This window comes from Ceratotherium simum, chromosome 12 (assembly GCF_057802395.1).
Source record: "Ceratotherium simum simum isolate JZ-2026a chromosome 12, ASM5780239v1, whole genome shotgun sequence".
NCBI lineage: Eukaryota > Metazoa > Chordata > Mammalia > Perissodactyla > Rhinocerotidae > Ceratotherium > Ceratotherium simum.
In genome coordinates this window covers 27642468-27663418 of record NC_141911.1, presented here as the reverse complement: position 1 = coordinate 27663418, position 20951 = coordinate 27642468, and the positions used below count along the sequence as shown (strand labels likewise).

General features: G+C 38.1%; 1 protein-coding gene across 1 annotated transcript in view; it reads right to left on the bottom strand.

The window, feature by feature from the left end:
- SPMIP2 (sperm microtubule inner protein 2) overlaps positions 1-20951 on the bottom strand; it is a 128010-nt gene that overhangs the window by 54492 nt on the left and 52567 nt on the right. The window contains exon 3 of the mRNA XM_087437483.1: positions 10061-10119. Coding sequence (XP_087293609.1) covers positions 10061-10119 — 59 coding nt within the window. The remainder of the gene's footprint in view (positions 1-10060; positions 10120-20951) is intronic.

Sequence of the window (20951 nt, the reverse complement as noted above, 5' to 3'; positions counted from 1 at the left end):
CTTGCACTTTTATGTTATGGAGATGACTTCTTTCCTTAAACCTCATGAACCAACTTCTGCTGGCTTCAAACTTTTCTTCAGCAGCTTCCTCACTTCTCTCAGCCTTCGTAGAATTGAAGAGAGTTAACACCTTGCTCTGGATTGGGTTTTTGCTTAAGGTAATGTTGTGGCTGGTTTGATCTTCTATGCAGACCACTAACACTTTCTCCATATCAGCAGTAAGGCTGTTTCGCTTTCTTATCATTCCTTTGTTCACGGGAGTAGCACTTTTCATTTTCTTCAAGAACTTTTCCTTTGTATTCACAGCTTGACTGTTTGGTGCAAGAGGTCTAGCTTTTGGCCTAACTTGGCTTTCAACATGCCTTCCTCACTAAGCTTAATCATTTCTAGCTTTTGATTTAAAGTGAGAGACATGCAACTCTTCCTTTCACTTGAACACTTAAAGGCCATTTTAGGGTTATTAACTGGCCTAATTTCAATATTATTGTTTCTTAGGGAATAGGGAGGCCTGAGGAGAAGGAGAGAGACGGGAACGGCTGCTCGGTGGAGCAGTCAGAACACACACCACATTTATCGATTAAGTTTGCCCGCCATCTTTTACGGGCATGGTTCATGGTGCCCCAAAACAATTACAATAGTAACATCAAAGGTCACTGATCACAGATCACCACAAAAAATATAATAATAATAATAAAAAGTTTGAAATATTGTGAGAATTACCAAAATGTGACAGAGAGACCCAAAGTGAGCAAATGCTATTGGAAAAACTGCACCACTAGACTTGCTCAAACAGGGTTACCACAAACCTTCAATTTGTAAAAAAAAAAAAATGCATTATCTGTGAAGCACAATAAAATGAGGTATGCTTGTACCATGATCAGGACATGTTTATCACTTTACAAAATTGAATAGATAATAGTGAAATAAAAACAATCCAAACACCTGTGACATACCTTGTCCTGGTTTTTCTGTATTCTCATCGGTACATAAACTCTATTTGCCTGGGCCTAAAATTTCAGCTTATCTGTTTACTATTAGTTTGCAGTCCATGCTTGGATTTCATTGCCATAAACCATTTTGTTAGGCCCAGCAGCTGCTCTTTTGTTAACCCTGGTCTCCCGAGACAAGCTCTAAGAGCTACAGTTCTCATATCTGAAATGCTGAGAAATTATAGATGACAGGCCAGTGAGTTGACAGTGCCTCTTCCTTACACACTTTAGACATCAGTATCTTTCATAAATTACACACAGACTAATTTGCAGTGAAGGGCCACATTCTGAAATGCACTGAATTTTTCCCCACCTGGGCATCAAGCGACAGCCTACTAAGTTTTCTTCTTAAGAATAACAGCATTGTCTCCTTCAGCTAGCTTTTCTTTCAAAAACAGTTGGCATCTTATCCTTTGGCTTTAAATGCTCCATCCTGAGATGAGGAATATTCATTCATTCAACAAGAAACCTTTACACTCATCCTGCATCTCTCCTTTATGGCGCCTCCTACAATTAAATTATCAATCATATATTAGACTGTTTCTGTCCTGTCTCTTCTGATAGAATACAAGATAGGCAGGAATTACGTCTGTCTTGTTCACTCCCAAATCCTCAGGCTGAACATGGTGCCTCGCACATAGTTGGCAGTTGGATATTTATTGAATGGATAAATGGGCATCAACTGTCTATGTGGCATTGCAACAGTGACAACCATGGGAGGTTTGTTTTCTGACCTGACTACACATGCCTGAGAGCCCTCCTCTCTCACCACCCAGCTGAAGAAGAGGCTTTGGGGAGGAGGCTAGGGGAAAGGAAATGCAAAGACAGTTTTTAGGTAATGCATCTAAGGGACCAAAGTAGGAATGGGTGCTGATGATCTCAAAAATAGCAGAACTCTGCTGCTTAATGCTCACGGAAATCCCTCCAATGTGCCAGACATTGACAGCCTTAAAAATAGAAAGCTGTCAAGATTTATGGATGTTTTGAGGAAAACAACTCCAAGAAAAAAGCACACGTTTATGTACCAATTTATTTTTAAATAGTGACGGTCATTAAGTCTGTGCTAGTTTAACAACTGGCTTTGGCGGCATTTCATTATGGAATAAAATAGGCAATTTTCTACACACCGCCTAACTAATGCCCAAAACAGGCACACCTTACACTTTTCTGTGTAAACAGAAAGCCCTGTTTATTCAAGTCAGTGAATATTTCTTTAGGACTAAAAGTCCTGGTTTGAGACAGAAATTTTTTCAACTTAGGAGCCCTAACTACTAAAATTCTAGTTGACTATTGCTATTTCTCCCATTTTATAATTAATTTTTATTCTTATCAAAATAAAATGCTTGTACATTTTACCTAATGTAATGCTAATTTTTTTCAACTTCATGAAATGATTTAGGTGCATGTACATAACACATAGAAATAGTACTAAAAGGCTTATAATAAAAAAAACACTCCCCTTCTCTCCCTGCTCCTTGCCCCAAGTTCTCTTCTCCAACAGCAACCACTTTTTAGTTCATTTGATTCTTCTGGAATTTAACCTAATATTTTATACAATAAACTCTCTGGAGCCCCTGCTTGTCCTGCTCCTATCTGAATCGAGAGTTCTCTAGACTGCTGCATGGCTACACTCCTGGTAATTTCCCTTAACGCCTGCCACCTTTGTTGGGTCTCTTGTTTCTTGGATTGTATTTCTTTTTCTTTCCTTGATTTGTCCCCATTTCTTTTTTTTTTTTTTTAAAGATTTTATTTATTCATTTTTTTCCCCCCAAAGCCCCAGCAGATAGTTGTATGTCATAGGTTCACATCCTTCTAGTTGCTGTACGTGGGACTCGGCCTCGCGCTGGACGGAGAAGTGGTGCCTTGGGGCGCGTCCGGGATCCGAACCTGGGCCGCCAGCATCAGAGCGCGCGCACTTAACCGCTAAGCCACGGAGCCGGCCCTGTCCCCATTTCTTGCTAGATAATATTCTCTGGTTGCTTCCTAGGAAAAAATGCTTTGAGGTGCTTTTTTTTTTTTTTTTTTAGTAGGCACGTGTCTGAAAATGTCTTTTTTCTACCTTCCCACTATATTGTTTGGCTGGGTATAGAATTCTAGGTTGAAAGTCATCTTGTGTCAGACATACAAGTCATTGCCCCATTGTCTTCTAGAGTCCAATATTGCTGTCAAGGTATGATACTCTATTGATTCCTGATCCTTTGTATATTTCCTAGTTTTCCTCTGGCAGGCTTTAGAATTGTCTCTTCATCCCGGTATAATGACGTTTCACAGTGATATGCCTTGATGTAGGTTTTTTTTTTGATTTGCTTTCATAAAGTCTTTCAATCTGGAAATTCATGTTATTCTCTTCTGAGAAATTTTCTTGTATAATTGATTTCCTTACTTCTGTTTTCTCGATATCTTTTTAGATGTCTTATTAGTCTAATTTAATTTTAACTGATTTCTTATTTTCATATTTTTTTCTTTCTTCTTTTCCATCTCTTGAACTTTTTGTTCTACTTTTGGGAGATTAACTCAGCTATGTAGTATGGAATTTCTATCCTATACTGAATCTCTATACTGATTATTTTTAGCTAACAATATAATGTGAATTTTAATAGATGCATTTTGCTACACTATTTCAACATACTTCATTTATTTAACTAATAGATAACATTTATTAATAGATTTGTTCAGGATAGTCTCCATTTAGTCTGTTGTCCACGTGACCCATTCAATTAGCTTCCTATTTCACTCTCAAAATTGTCCTGTTTTGGGTGATAAAAATTATATGGTCACACTATTTATTGAGTATTGAGTATGTACCAAGTATTGTTCTAGGTGCTATATATGTAACAACACATCTGCACAACAACCCAGTAGAGTAGATTCTGTTACCATCATTTCACATATTGGGAAACTGAGGCATAAATAGTTTAAATAACTTGTCCAGGGTCACAGCTACTAGGTGGTGAAGCTGGGACTTGAACTGTAGAGCCCTTGCTCTGAATCACTGTACAGATACTGCTTTATAACTGCCTACAATCCCCTATTTGAGGGATATTAGGTTATTTCTGACTTTGTATTACTGCAAACACTGTTGCACTTTCTTTTAACTAAACCTTTGTGTATCTCCTCGGGAAGGATAAATTCCTAGAGAACCAGCTTTCTTGATTCTCAATTCAGCATTCTTTCAACTATGCCATGCTGTGCCCCTCTTGAGGATGGGTGCTGACTAACAAATCCTGCAATTATGAAAACACGGACAACAAGAAAGTAACTTGGGAGAGACAACACTCTGAAAAGAGCTGTGTATCTGTGACCCTCCAAGTAAATGAAAAGTTAGGGAAGGTTGGAGTTAATTCTGATCCTTTAAAACTCATGTTGCTCGGGCCGGCCCCGTGGCTTGGTGGTTAAGTGCGCGCACTCCGCTGCTGGTGGCCCAGGTTCAGATCCCAGGCGCGCACCAACGTACCGCTTCTCCGGCCATGCTGAGGTGGCATCCCATGTACTGCAACTAGAAGGATGTACACCTGTGACATACAACTATCTACTGGGGCTTTGGGGGGGGGAAACTCATGTTGCTCTTCTTTTCATGGTTGACATTGTTTGGTTGTCCTTACCTTGGAATTTGCAGCCTCCTTGACACCAACCTCCCCTCCCCCCACCATCTACTGACGATGGCTGTCCATAAGAACTTGAGTATTCCTTAAAACATTATTCCTAAGACAAATCTATAAATTGGCAAATAAGTGGCAAATATCAAGGGCCCTGGTTGGCAAAGAGGCAACTTTGTTGTGACCTTAGGTCAGAGGCATGTCAGTAGCTCCTTTCTTGAAAGATGTTTGCCTGTAAATAACTCTGTTGATTTCATAATCTCAGCAAGTCTTTCATTTGTATGGATAAAAAATTCCCCCAAGTAGGCAGCCAGAGATTTTCCTAAAATGTTCCTTCTAAACCCAGCTTAAATTTCATCTCTCTCAGGAAGTCCTCATGATGTGAGATTCTCTGACCTGAACTCTACCAATTGGAGCTATTATGAGCACAAGAGGAACTGGGATTTGTCTTTTATATCTGATTCAGCAAATATGTTTTGAGTGCCCATATATGCCAAGCACTGTGTTAAATGTATGGAAGCGAAAAAGAAAACAAGATACCTTCATGCCCCATAATCTTTGGTAAAGGTGTGTGGCTTCTACAGAATTCACTTACTTAAAACAAAACAAAAAGCCCTGCCAATTCACTGTTTGCAATGCATTCCGTTATGACCTCTTTTAATCTGACTGTAAACTGTTCCTCCATTTCCTATCTGTGCTTTTTAGTCTTCTTGTTGAAATTAGAAATACTGTATGTGTGTATTGGAAAATATCCAATTGCAAACAGGAGAAACCGTATGAAAATGAATTAAGCATTGGATCACATATCTAGTGAAGCTTAAGATATTTAAAACAAGAGACCGTTTCCTTTAATTCAAAGAAAAAAGAGTTAACCCACACCCAGTTACTGTAATCAATCTCCATCAATGTATATTGTATTGAAATCTTCTGTTTACATCTCTGTCCTGAAAGTCTGTGAGCTATCTGAGAGTAAGGACCCTGCTTACTAATTTTTAAATTCTGAGCACCTGGCACAGAACAGGTTTTCCTTTCATGTTTGTTGAAGTATATACTGGTCTTTAAGATGCAATAAATTGTACACCCACCATTGATTTAATAACAGCTTTACATGGGAGGAAAAAAAGGCACTACATTTGTACACCACATTTGTAAACAACTATTATAAAACACATCCTGATTTCAAGAAAGCTAAAATGTAAAAAGTATGCCTCAGAATGGAGGAAATCCTGTAATTGTCCTGTACTGGACTTCTGGTCTCAAAAACAGAGTGGACTCTTGCCTCCATTATGTCAGCAGACAAAAATTCTTCAGCACTGGTTGTATTGATTCAAATCATTCTACTCTTTCTACAGTGCTTTTTCTGAGACCGTTGATAATTTCCAAATATTTGCCTGTTATTGTTTTCTTGGATTTCCTATTCCTTGTATTAAACCCTCCTCTTTGAAATTCTTCACTGGCTTTTATAGCCTTCTATTGTCTTGAAGGCCCTACCTCTAAAGCTCCTTTGCTCCTTCAGTGGCTCTCATTTGTCTTGTCCTCAATGTGGGCACCCTACCAAGGTTCAGTCCCTTTCTTTTCTCAATCTTCACTAGTGGTTCTCCACCCTGGCTGCTTGTCAGAATCACTTGGAGAGCCCTTTAAAAATGCCCAAGCCCATAGCGGTTAAGTGTGCGCGCTCCACTGCTGGTGGCCCGGGTTCAGATCCCGGGCGCGCACCGACGCACCACTTCTCCGGCCATGCTGAGGCCGCGTCCCACATACAGCAACTAGAAGGATGTGCAACTATGACATACAACTATCTACTGGGGCTTTAGGGGGAAAAAATAAACAGAAATTAAAAAAAAAAAAAAAAAAAGTTAAAAAAAAAAAAAATGCCCAAGCCCAGATCCCAACCCAAATCAATGGAATCTGTCAATTTGGATTGAAATATTAGCTCTGCGACCCTTGTTCATGTAATTTAGCCTCTGAAATCCAATTCCTTCTCCTGTAAAATTAAGATAATGTTAAAATCTGCTTCATCAGATTGCTGACTACATTCTTACTCCCCATGATTACAGCAAATCTCGTCTCCTCTTCTCCCCATTTATTTAAAGCCTATGTTTCTTTGAAACCTCAACTCAAATCCTTCCTCCTTCTCACAGCCCTTCATAATCACAATTTATTTGATTGTTTACAAAGCACACTGAAAACTCAGGATAGGCCTGTTAAAAATGAAATTCTCCTAGCCGAGCTTTCTGCAACTGTTCTTGTCATCTTGCAATTCTTTCTCCACACAGCACTCTAACATTTGAGTGAGCGTTAAAAAAAATTCTAATCATGTTGCTTCCTATTTTAAATCTTCCAGTGAATTCTCTTTGTTCTTAAGTTCAATTCCAAATTCTCTAACCTGGCCACAAGGTTCTACAAAATCTGACCATCATCTTGCTACCCTCTCATTGTTTTCTAGAGTCCAGCTGCACTGGTCCTGACTGGATATGCTCTTTCCCTCCTCTGGGCCTTGCTTATGCCATTCCCTTGGCCAGAAATGGTCTTCATGCTCACCTTTTTGAAGTCAGCTTAGTAATTACTTCCTTGGTGGACACTTCTCTGACCCTCAGTCAGGGCAGATGCCCCTTGTAAAACCTTCTCTTTACACCCCATAAATACGCTTTGTAATGAAGTGTTTTATAGTGAACTGGATGGAATAGTGCAAGATATTAACTTGTTACTCAAGTAACTATGTTACTTGATTTGTTGCTGCAAGCATGAATTATATTAGTCATTTAAAAAAATTATAGGGGCCAGCCCGGTGGTGTAGTGGTTAAGTTTGCACTCTCCATTTTGGCAACCCAGTTCACAGGTTCACATCCCAGGTGCAGACCTACACACTGCTTATCAAGCCATGGTGTGGCAGGTGTCCCACATATAAAGTAGAGGAAGATGGGCATGGATGTTAGCCCAGGGCCAATCTTCCTCAGCAAAAAAATTAAATTAAATTAAAATTAAAATATTCTAAAAAAAAATAAAAGAGGAGGAGAGGCAACAGATGTTAGCTCAGGGCTAATCTTCCTCACAAAATATAATAATAATAATAATAAAATAAAAATAATTATTAAAAAGGGGGCCTGCACTGTGGCCGAGTGGTTAAAGTTCCCCGTGTTCTGCTTTGGTGGCCCAGGTGCGTGGGTTCGGATCCGGGGTGCTGACCTACTCCACTCGTCAGCCATGCTGTGGTGGGATCCCATGTACAAAATAGAGGAAGACTGGCACAGATGTTAGATCAGGGCTAATCTTCCTCAAGCAAAAAAAGAGGAAGATTGGCAACAGATGCTGGCTCAGGGTGAATCTTCCTCAACAAAACAAAACAAAATTATTAAAAAGCATGAAAAACAGTATAATGTTTTGTAAAAGTCATACAGTTGTCTAATATCTCTCACTTCTCCTAGAATACGAATTCCAAGAAGAGCATACAGTGGATCTGTCTTGTTCACCACTCTGACCCCAGAATCTAGCACTGCTTCAACCACAGGAGAGGCTAGATTTATTGAGCAAATGCTGTTGACTGAGGAGGACAGAACACGAAAACTGGGAAGCTAAGTACAACATTGCCCAAGAAGGAGACGGCCCTCAGTCCTACTGAGAAAAGGCAAAGGAGTGGGGCACACCTGCACCTGTCTGAGTCAGGGTCCTATTCAAGAACATCCTCCCAGCCCAAGAGTCAGGTAGGAGGGCTTTTAAGCAGTGGATGTGCTTAGAGTCTCAAGAGGGAGGCAGCATTCACGTTATTGGCATCAGACTAGTTAAAAATAGGACCTGGGCCAGAGGCTACAGGCAAATCTAAGGGGGTATCATTATACTTTAAAAATTTTTTGAAATTTTCTAGTTAAAATTTTCTAATTATAATTGTCTTCATTATGAATTTGGCACTCAACAGAGGCAGATTGGTTTTGTAATTTATATATGTATATACCTCAAATTGAATCCACAATTCCCTAAATACAAGGTGTTTTTCATAAATGTTTGACCTCACGACCTGATATAATCCATATCATATTCCCTAGAAATGAATGTAGCCAGCATTCTTTTATCCAAGGAAAATGTTCAAAGCGTCAATATTTCTCAGATACTTCCTAACAAGTTTTTTATGTCTAAATAAATGCAGCAAATTTTCACACTTATCACCAATGCTTGTTGAAGTTTATTTGATTTTCAATGGCCTTTAATGGATTTTTTTTTTGCTTGGAAATATTTGACAGGGCATTTGTAAATAGATGCCTGCAATGTATCTGAACCGATGAAGTGGAATATTTTAATGAGAACATGTTCTTTGCATGCAATAAATTGTAACTATTTCTCTATGTTTTTAAACATAGGATATGCTTTTAAGTTACAAGAACTGCCCAATGAGATCTTTCGTTGTCCCGGCATTGTTGTAGTAACTAATAAGCTTTTGACATGGGGTTTAAGGGCTTGTCTCTTTTTGGTGCAGTTTATGTTGTTATGGTATAGCAGAAAGAAACTAAAATTCATTGATTTTGCACATAGTAATAGCTGTGTCCTTCAAAAACTAAAAATGAGATGAAATAGACTCCAAAAACACCCACCACCAAAAATCTAAGGATAACAAAGACATTATTGAATCTCCAGTCTTGTAAGAACAATGATGATTGATTCTCTTCCCTCTTAGGAATCTGAATTATATGTTACACCTAGATGACAAGCCTAGGTTTTGCTCTTTTCCTATAATTTAACATACCTTGAGCTAGATATGTTAATTTAGGCTAGAGCCTGTCTTAAGATAGCATGAATTCAAGCTGTTGTGTGACTTCAGTAGGATTACGTCTATTAACCAAGGTTATCCATTACGATGGTTTCTAGGCCCACAGCATGAAGTGAGTTTTTTTTTTTTTTTTAAGACTTTATTTATTTATTTTTTCCCCCCAAATCCCCAGTAGATAGTTGTATGTCATAGCTGTACATTCTTCTAGTTGCTGTATGTGGGACATGGCCTCAGCGTGGCCGGAGAAGCAGTGTGTCAGTGCGCGCCCGGGATCCGAACCCGGGCCGCCAGCAGCAGAGCGCACGCACTTAACCACTAAGCCACGGGGCCGGCCCGAAGTGAGTTTTTTTTAACCAAAAAAATTATATTGTCGTTTTTCCACAGAAAGAATTACTTATATAGTTAAAGCTACCTTACTCATCCAGTTGCTATTCTTAATAGCTACAGGCTGGTTCTCTTTTTCTCCACTATATTCTAACAGTCACTTACTCTATCCTTGCTTTGTTCCTTTCTTCCCCTTAATTAAAACCTAGTAGATAGTGAAAATTTTATAAGTTTTTATAGGAATAAAAATTCATAATTTTACAAAGACATCTACATGAAATAAAAAGAAATAAATGGTAATATACTTAAAAGTTAAAAAAATTAACCCTGTTACTAATTTAGGAAGGAAACACATGAGTTAATTGATTTAAAATGTATTATAACGTGCTTACCATGGGTTTTGGTATCTGTGGCTTATTTTATCAATAGCAGCTTGACTTAGTTCTCCATACTGTAAAAAGAAGAAAATTAATGTACCCTAATTCCAGGGTAAATTGGCACCAAGATGTCTAACAGTCTACATTCCTAATCAAAAAGGAAGTCAGGTTGGGAAATTAAACAGGAAATACTAAATTTAGTTAATAGAAGATAGTCTTTTGATTCTTGAACTGAGAGAAAAAAGTACAAGAAGTAAAACAAATATGATCCTATGTGCTTTACTTTCCTTCTCTGTAAAAGGACAGGCATTAGGTAGCAAGAAGCGTGTAGTCCATGACCTCTAAGCTCCTTTCTGTCTTTAGGATTCCCTGTCTAAATAAGCAAGCATTCTAAACTACTACTTATTATTCAAACTTGAACATTTTAGCTCTTTTCACTTCACCTTATCTTCACATAATTAAAAATGTGGTGGTAATGACGTAGGAAAGAGCTGGCATATAGACAGCCTGTGGTAAATCGTTGCTCTGAACACTCCTTTCAGAAAGCATAATTTGAACTATTTGTAAATAGCTGGTGACATCAGCATCATGGCAGAGTGAGATGTTCCCTTAGTCTCTCCCCCTTAAGTTACAGCTAAATGGACATTCATTAACCAGCAGAGGATTCCCTGCACAGTGCGACAGGACTTCTGAGAGATCCACACAGCCATATCTCTGAAGGTGGGTGGACTGGATCCCCAGGAGGTAGTGGAACTAGGTGATTGCATCCCTCCCCCTCCCCAGGGGCAGCGAGCCAGGTCGTGGATCCTCACACAGTGGCCAGTGCAACTGTAAAAGGAGGCGGGGACAGCCTGGCCTGTGGGAACTCTTTCGGAGTTGTAAATGGGCCCATGGGAGTGCCCACCATGCTGTGGTAGCTCTGCCGGTGGGAACACTCTGCACCAAGTGACAGCTCAGCACCTGGGAAGGTGCCTACCCACTGAGCACAGTGCAGGCAAGAAGGTGCCCCACCTGCTCAAAAGGCACACCCACCCACGGAGCACAGCAGCCCATGGAATCCACCAAGTGGCAGCTCAGTCCCCACGTGGGTGCCCCTTCCCCCTAGTGTAGTGCAGGTGAGAAAGCACCCTGCCTACCCAGAAGGCACTCTCTGCCCATGGAGCACAGCATCCCATGGGACCTACTGAGTGGCAGCTCAGCTCCTTCATAGATGCCCCTCCCGTCTAGCACACAATGGCTCAGCCAGTCCTCTGCTGAGCACAGAGGCCCTGCCTGTGGTGCCTGATCTACCCACCCAGTGCAGAGGCCCTGCCCATGTGAGCACAACCTGCAGAGTGGCTGCGGCCAGCCCATGCAAACACAGAGTAGCCATACCCGTGCAACTTCCAGCAGGTGGAGCAGAATCAAAAAACACAGCTCCTGCTCCCCCCTAGCAGTAGCAGGTGGAATCTGCAACCTGACATTACCATAAATGCACCAGCAAAGAATCAATTCATCAAATGCCATGAAGAACTACAGTAACACTTCAGAGCAGAAGGAAAATGACAAATCTCCAGAAATGAATCCTGAAGTCACAGAAATTTAGGATCTAAATGACAGAGAATCCAAAATAGTTGTCATAAAGAAACTCAATGAGTTACAAGAAAACTCAGAAAGACAGTTTAATGAGCTCAAGAATGAAATTAATGAACAGAAGGAATACTTCACCAAAGATATTGAAGCTCTAAAAAAAAAACCAAACAAATTCTTGATATGAAGAACAAAATTAATGAGATTAAAAATAATCTAGAAACCATAAAAAATAGAGATGATGTTATGGACGACAGAATTAGTGAGTTAGAGGACAGAAATATAGAAATGCTTCAGGTAGGAGAGAGAATTAATATGTTTTTTAAAATGAAGGAATTCTTCAAGAAATATATAACTCAATTAGGAAAAGTAACATAAGGCTTATAGGTATTCCAGAGGGAGAAGAGTGGAGGAAAGGAGCAGAGAGCTTGTCCAAAGGAATAATAGCTGAGAACTTCCCAAACCTGGGGAAGGAACTGGACTTACAAATACATGAAACCAATAGAACTCCTAATTACATCAGTGCTAAAAGACCTTCTCCAAGGCAAAAAATAATAAAACTGGCAAAAGTCAATGACAAAGAAAAAATATTAAGAGCAGCAAGGCAGAAGAAAATAATCCACAAAGGAATCCCTATCAGGCTTTCAGCAGATTTCTCAGCAGAAACCTTAGAAGCTGGGAGAGAATGGAATGATATATTCAAAATACTGAAAGAAAAAATCTTTCTGCCAAGAATACTCTCGCAAGCAAAACTATCCTTCAGATATGATGGAGAAATAAAAGCTTTCCCAGATAAACAAATGCTAAGGGAGATCATCACCACTAGGCCTGCCTTACAAGAAACATTGAAAGGAGCCCTCCCATCTGAAACTAGAAAGCAAAAGTTTATAAAACCTTGAGCAGGAAGATAAATAGACAGGTAGAATCAGAAAATTGAAGCTCTGTATCAGAACAGATTAGTAAACATCTAATTATAACATAAAAGATAAAGATAAGGAAAGCATCAAAAATAACTAAACACTTCAATTTAGTCACAAACTCACAACACAAAAAAGAATAATTTGTGACAACAACTCAGAAGGGGAAGAGATAAGAGATGGAACCTGCTTAGACTAATGGAGATGAGAGGCTACCAGAAAATGGACTATCTCATCTATGAGATCTTTTATACAAACCTCATGGTAACCACTAAACAAAGAATCAGAATAGAGCCACAAATCATAAATAAACAGAAAACTGAGAAAACGATCACAGAAAACCACCAAACTGAAATGGCAGTCAGAAATACAAGGGAAGAGAAACAATTGAAATATAGAATAACTGGGAAACAAGAAATAAAATGGCAGTATTAAGCCCTTATAAATCAATAATCACTCTAAATGTAAATAGATTTAATTTTCCAATCAAAAGACACAGAGTGGGGGCTGGCCCCATGGCCTAGTTGTTAAGTTCAGCACGCTCCACTTTGGCAGCCCAGGTTTGGTTCCCAGGGGTAGACCTACGCCACTCGTTGGTGGCCATGCTGTGATGGCAACCCACAAACAAAGTATCAGAAGAATGGCACAGATGTTAGCTCAGGGTGGATCCTCATCAAGCAAAAAGAGGAAGATTGGCAACAGATGTTAGTTCAGAGTAAATCTTCCTCAGCAGAAAAACAAAAAGACACAGAGTGGCTGGATGGATTAAAAAACAAGACCCAACAATCTACTGCCTCCAGGAAACACATCTCAGCTCTAAAGACACACATAGGCTCAGAGTGAAGGGATGGAAGATGATACTTCAAGCAAATGGCAAGCAAAATAAAGCAGATATTGCCGTACTTATATCAGACAAAGCCAACTTCAAGATAAAAAAACAATGAGAGACAAAGAGGGGCCATCTATAATGATAAAAGGGACATTCCACCAAGAAGACATCACACTTATGAATATATATGCATCTAACACAGGAGCACCAAAGTATAGAAAGAAACTACTACCACAGTAAAGGGAGAAATTGACAGCAACACAATAATAGTAGGGGACCTCAACACCACACTTACATTAATGGGTAGATCATCCAGACAGAAAGTCAACAAAGAAACAGTGGCTTTAAATGAAACACTAGACCAGATGGACTATATATATATATATAAGATTCCATCCAAAAACAGCAGAATACACATTCTTCTCAAGTGCACATGGAACATTCTCAAAGATAGACCATATGTTGGAAAACAAGGCAAGCCTCAATTAATTTAAGAAGACTGAAATCATATCAAGCATCTTTTCTGATCACAATGCTATGAAACTAGAAATCAACCACAAGAAAAAAGCTGAGAAAGTCAGAAATATGTGGAGACTAAACACCATGCTACTAAACCACAATTGGATCAATGAAGAAATCAAAGGAGAAATCAAAAAATACCTGGAGACAAATGAAAATGAAAATATAACATACCAATTCTTATGGGATGCAGCAAAAGTGGTTCTAGGAGGGAAATTTATAGCAATACAGGCCCACCTTAACAAGCAAGAAAAATCTCAAATAAGTAATCTTAAACTACACCTAATAGAACTAGAAAAAGAAGAAGAAACAAAGCCCAAAGTCAGCAGGAGGAGGGAAATAATAAAAATTAGAGCAGAAATGAAATGAAATACAGACAAAAAAAAGCAGTAGAAAGGATCAACGAAACTAAGAGCTGGTTCTTTGAGAAGATAAAGAAAATTGACCAACCCTTAGCCAGACCCACTAAAAAAAAGAGAAGGCTCAAATAAATAAAATTAGAAATGAAAGAGGAGAAATTACAACAGATACCACAGAAATACAAACGATTATAAGAGAATACTATGAAAAACTATATGACAACAAATTGGATAATCTAGACAAAGTGGATAAATTCTTAGACTCTTACAACCTCCCAAAACTGAATCAAGAAAAAATAGAGAATCTGAATAGACCAATCACAAGAGATTGAAACAGGAATTTAAAACCTCCCAAAAAACAAAAGTCCATGACCAGATGGCTTCTCCAGAGAATTCTACCAAACATTCAAAGAAGATTTAATACCTATCCTTCTCAAACTCTTCCAAAAAATTGAAGAAGACGGAATGTTTCCTAACTAATTCTATGTGGCTGATATTACCCTGATACCAAAACCAGACAAGGACAATACAAAGAAGGAAAATTACTGGCAAATATCGCTGATGAACACTGATGCAAAAATCCTCAACAAAATATTGGCAAACCAAGTAGAGCAATACATTAAAAGGATCATACACCATGATCAAGCAGGATTTATACCAGGGACACAGGGATGGTTCAATATCTTCAAATCAATCAATGTGATCCACCACATTAACATAATGAGGAATAAAAATCACACGATCATCTCAATAGATGCAGAGAAAGCATTTGACAAGATCCCACATTGATTTATGGTTAAAAACTCTTAGTAAAATGGGTGTAGAAGGAAAGTACCTCAACATAATAAAGACCATATATGACAAACCCACAGCCAACATCATCCTTCATGGTGAAAAACTGAAAGCTATCCCTCGAGAACAGGAACAAGACAAGGGTGCCCACTCTCGCCACCCCTATTCAACATAGTACTGGAGGTTTTGGCCAGAGCAATTAGGCAAGAAAAAGAAATAAAAGCTATCCAAATTGGAAAGGAAGAAAACTCTTGCTGTTTGGCGACAACAAGAGTCTATGTATAGAAAACCCTAAAGAATCCATCAGAAAACTCTTAGAAATAATCACAACCACAGCAAAGTTTCAGGGTACAAAAACAACTTACAAAAATCAGTTGCATTTCTATATACTAATAACAAATCAGGAGAAAGAGAAGTCAAGAATACAATCCCATTTACAATCACAGCAAAAAGAATAAAATATCTAGGAATAAATTTAACCAAGGAGATGAGAGACCTATACACTGAAAACTATAAGACATGACTGAAAGAAATTGAAGGAGACATAAAGAAATGGAAAGATATTCCCTGTACATGGATTGGAAGAACAAACATAGTTAAAATGTTCATATTACCTAAAGCAATCTACAGATTCAATGCAATCTCAATCAGAATCCCAATGGCATTCTTCATGAAAAGAGAACAAAGAATCCTAAAATTTATATGGAACAACAAAAGACTCCAAATAGCCTAAACAATCGTGAGAAAAAAGAAGAAAGCTGGAGGCACCACAATCCCTGACTTCAAAATATACTACAAAACTATAGTAATCAAAAAAGCATGGTAGTGGCATGAAAACAGATACATAGATCAATGGAACAGAATTGAAAGCCCAGAAATAAAACCACATCACTATGGACAGCTAGTCATCAACAAAGGAGCCAAGAACATACAATGGAGAAAGGAAAGGCTCTTCAATAAATGGTGTTGGGAAAACTGGAGAGCCACGTGCAAAGGAATGAAAGTAGACCATTATCTTACACCATGGACAAAAATTAACTCAAAATAGATTAAAGACTTGAATATAAAACCTGAAACCATAAAACTCCTAGAAGAAAATATAGGTAGTACACTCTTTGACATTGGTCTTGGCAGCATCTTTTTGAATACCATGTCTACTCAGGCAATGGAAACAACAGAAAAAATAAACAAATGGGACTACAATGGACTAAAAATCTTCTGCAAGGCAAAGGAAACCATGAACAAAATGAAAAGACACCCACCAACTGGGAGAAAATATTTGCACATCATATATCCAACAAAGGGTTAATTTCCAAAATATATAAAGAACTCACACAACTCAACAACAAAACAACCTAATCAAAAACATACAGAGGATATGAACAGACATTTTTTCCAAAGAAGGTATACAGATGGCCAACAGGCACATGAAAAGATGTTCAACATCACTAATTATTAGGGAAATGCAAATACAAACTACAATGAGATATTACCTTACACCTGTCAGTCAGAATGGCTATAATTACTAAGACAAAAAATAACAAATGATTTCTCAAAAAATTAAAAATAGAAATACCATATGATCCACCTGTTTCACTACTGGCTAATTACCTAAAGAACATGAAATCAATAATTCAAAGAGATTTATGCATCCCTGTGTTCACTGCAGAATTACTCACAATAGCCAAGAAGTGGAAGCAACTCAAATGCCCATCAGCTGATGAATGGATAAAGAAGATGTGGTAAATACAACGGAATACTACTCAGCTATTAAAAAAAGACAAAATCATCCCATTTGCAAAGTCATGGATGGACCTTGAGGGTATTATGTTAAGCGAAATAAGCCAGATAGAGAAAGACAAACACCATATGGTTTCACTCATATGTGGAAGATAAACACATGGATAAAGAGAACAGATTAGTGGTTACCAGAGGGGAAGGGGGTTGGGGGGGGTGGGCGAAAGGGGTAAAGGGGCACATATGTATGGTGACAGATAAAAATTAGACCATTGATGGTGAGCATGATGCAGTCTATATAGAAATTGATATATAATAATGTACACCTGAAATTACACAATATTAACCAATATGACCTTAAAAAAATAATTGAAAAAAATATATCAATAAATATTTGGTAGCTTAGAACCCATTGCCACGTGAAAAAATAATCCCCACACCTTCTCATATACATTGAAGTTATATATTATTGCTGAATAAATGACTGCTATATACTGGCTCCTTTTCCCCAGGAACTAGTCAATAGATGGTACATCTTACGAATAAGCACGAAAATAGAGGTGTCAAATTTATGTTGAATTTTCCATACTAGGGTTGGGAAACAATGGCACGGACTATCAAAAGTATTTCACTTCAGTTTTGGAATGTATTTTTTACTTACATTGATGTGGGATGCTCTGTATTCATAACATCTCAAAAAGTAGCAAAATCATGTCATAATTGCAACATCAGAGGAATTACCTAGTACTTTTTTTTAATCTTCCCTTTTTTCTTCCTTTTCCCTCAAGCTTTGGTTTAGAATGATTTTCTTGATCAAGTGTTTCAGAGTTATTTGTGTCGGGAAAGTAGATCTAGTAAGTCATTGTCTCAGGGATGAAGACCTGAAACTTTGATCACTTCTAGCTCTTTAATGTCCACTTATAAAATAAATAAACAAAGGAAGGGACAAGATAAACAAGATTTAAATGCAAGTTTGACCCATTATTCCACAGAAAATTTGAAAAGTGATAATCTGTATACAGTCACGCACTGCATAATGATGTTTTGGTTAACAACGGACTGTATATACGATGGTGGGCCCATAAATTAGTACCATATAGCCTAGGTGTGTAGTAGGCTATACCATCTAGGTTTGTGTAGGTACACTCTATGATGTTCACACAAGGATGAAATTGCCTAACGACACATTTCTCGCAACGTATCCCTGTTGTCAAGCAACTCATGGCTGTATAATGGTAAGATCATGCCATGACTTTGTTTCTCAATTGATTTCTGATATGTGATTCCCTAAAAATTGACCTTATCAAGTGACTTATAAATAATTTTATCAGCTTTTGCACAAATTTTCTAGGACTTGGACAATCTTCTTTTATTTTCATTCCCATTTTTAATAATCAAAAATTGTATCACCTTAACCAGAAAGACTTTTCTTAGAAACAAACAGATTCTTTTGTGCTCCCCATTTCTCCTATAGCTATCAGTGTATAATGTCATAAAAAATTTATCTAAAATAAGCTGGCCTTTTTCTATCTTAATTTGTTAATGAAAGCCATCATGATTTATTTGGACGGACATGCTCACTGTGGTGTTAAATCTAATGAAATTCAGAATCAAAAAGATTTTTTTTTTTTTTGGTGAGGAAGATTAGCTCTGAGCTAACATCTGTTGCCAATCTTCCTCTTTTTGCTGAGGAAGATTGGCCTTGAGCTAACATCCATGCCCATCTTCCTCTATTTTGTGTGTGGGACGCCTGCCACAGCATGGCTTGATGAGTGGTGCATAGGTCTGCGCCCAGGATCCGAACCCATGAACCCCGGGCCACTGAAGTGGAGTGCGTGAACTTAACCACTTAGCCAACAGCCCAGCCCAAAAAGATAATTTTTTTACTGGTCAGTTGTTCATAAGAGTAAACAAAAGACAGATTAAAAAATTAATTCAACATCTTCATAGAAACAGTTAACAACTGATTAGTACATTCTCTGTTTTAAGGAAATCAGTGACAATCTCTACAATTATTTTCAATGTTTTCAACTAGCAAAACTAATCATAACTTGGAATTAGATATTTCCTATTATACAACCTTTAAATAAGTCTAGGCATCAATAAAAGGGAAATACCTGCTAACTACATTCAGATACTGTGAACTAGATACAATTTCTAAAATGAGTTAAAAACTGTTAAATTTGAGTTAAATCAATCACAGACATTTGGGGCCCATTCTGGTAAACAATTAAAGTCATTGCTTAATACTTTCACTTTTAGTATCAAATCAACTCTGGTCTAGTCCTGACATACTTAGGAAATCTTCTTTTAGGGATTGATCACTGAGGAATCCTCTTTCTTTCTTGCTATACTTGACTCAAGATGCTTCTCTTAAAATTAGCCATCTTTGAATTTCCTTACTAGAAAGAGCGATTTTCCATCTCTATAACTATGAGGTCTTTCTCACCAGGGGAAGGAATACAATGACAATGCATTTCAAGAATGCATGGACACTAGGGTTTCTCTTGTCTATCCTCCTCCTTAGTAACACAGAGCTCTTAGTACCAAACATTTGAGTGGAAAATCCCCTAAGGCTGCCTTTTCTTATGCTAATGTATTTTTTCTTTACTTGCTTCAATTTGCAAAATATTACTGTTAACCCCTTAGGTGTCTTTCTTCCCACAGCCAGTGAGAAGCATTCTCATTGTTGTAGCTGGATCACCAAATTGCATAATGTTGCCTATTCTAGACTGGAACTATTGAAGGGAGAAAGGGGGCATAAAGGCCTTTGTGTGAATGGAGTATTTGAAGTATTCATTTTATATTCAGAGCATGAGTAGAAACAAAACAATTCTTTCTGAAAAAATGTCAGTGTTTAAGGCATGGATTCTATGATGCATTTTTCCTACTAAAAAGCAAAAAATGAACAATGCAGAGACACATACTTCATTTTATGCCACATTATATATGGGCTTAAGTACCAACATGAATTGTATCCTGGTGTGTTTTTTTTAACTGCAGTGTTTTTAGATAATTTGAATGAGTACATCAACTTTCAGCAAATAGACTAAACACTGGGTTTTGTGAGTTTGTTGACTATGGCCCAGTATTTTTGTTTTCTGTGGAGTGTCCAAATAATGAGTAACGTATTCCATTATGTTTCTAATGTGCTTATAGTAATATAATTTAAAAACCCATATAGGCAAGAAAATATTATATATACAGACTTTAGTAATACTAGATCCCATTTATTGAGACTTATTACACTAGATACTATGCTAAGTGCTTTACACACATATCTCAATCTATTTAACAATACTCTAAGGTGTTATCATTATCCCTGTGGTTGGCAGAATTCTAAGATGTCCCCAAGATTCTCACCTCTTGGTGTGCACACCTTCTCCCAGATATTGGCCCAAATGCTAATCTAGGTACTGCTGTGAAGGGATTTTGCAGATATAATTAAGATCTCAAATCAGTTGACTTTAAGAAAGGAAGATTATCCTCAGTGGACCTAACTTAATCAGATAAGCTCTTAAAAAGATCTGGGCTCTTCCTGGCAAAGGGGATTTGAAGCGTGAGAGGTATTTGACATGAGGGAGATTTTGTGTTGCTGGCTTTAAAGATGGAGGGGGCCACATGGTAAGGAATGTGGGCAGCTTCTAGATGCTGAGAATGGCCCCTGGCTAACAGCCAGCAAAGAAATGGGACCTCAATCCTAGAACCCCAAGGAACTGAAGTCTGCCATAACCACATGAACTTGGAAGAGCCCCCAAGCCTCAGATGAGATCACAGCCACAGCCAACACCTTGATTCATCCTTGTGAGACCTGAGCAGAGAGCCCAGCCGTGCCTTTCCAGGACTTCTGACTTATAGAACTGTGAGAAAATAAGAATGTTGCTAGAAGCTGCTAAATTTGTGGTAATTTGCTATGCCTAATAGAACACTAATACAATCCCCATTTCATAGATGGAAAAACCAAGATGAAACTATTATAAAAAATAGGCACGCTAGCATGCAAAGAGAGAAAAGGGGGAAAATGAAAAGTTCTTCAACTGGCTACTTATGCTTGTAAGTCACATTCAATTTTTTATTAAGGCCACAAGCGTAGATTTGCTCTGAAAAACATTATGAGTATTAGTTGCCTCATTTATTCTTAAAGGGAAGGCAAATACCTGTTATTTTTTTCCTGTACTTCTCCA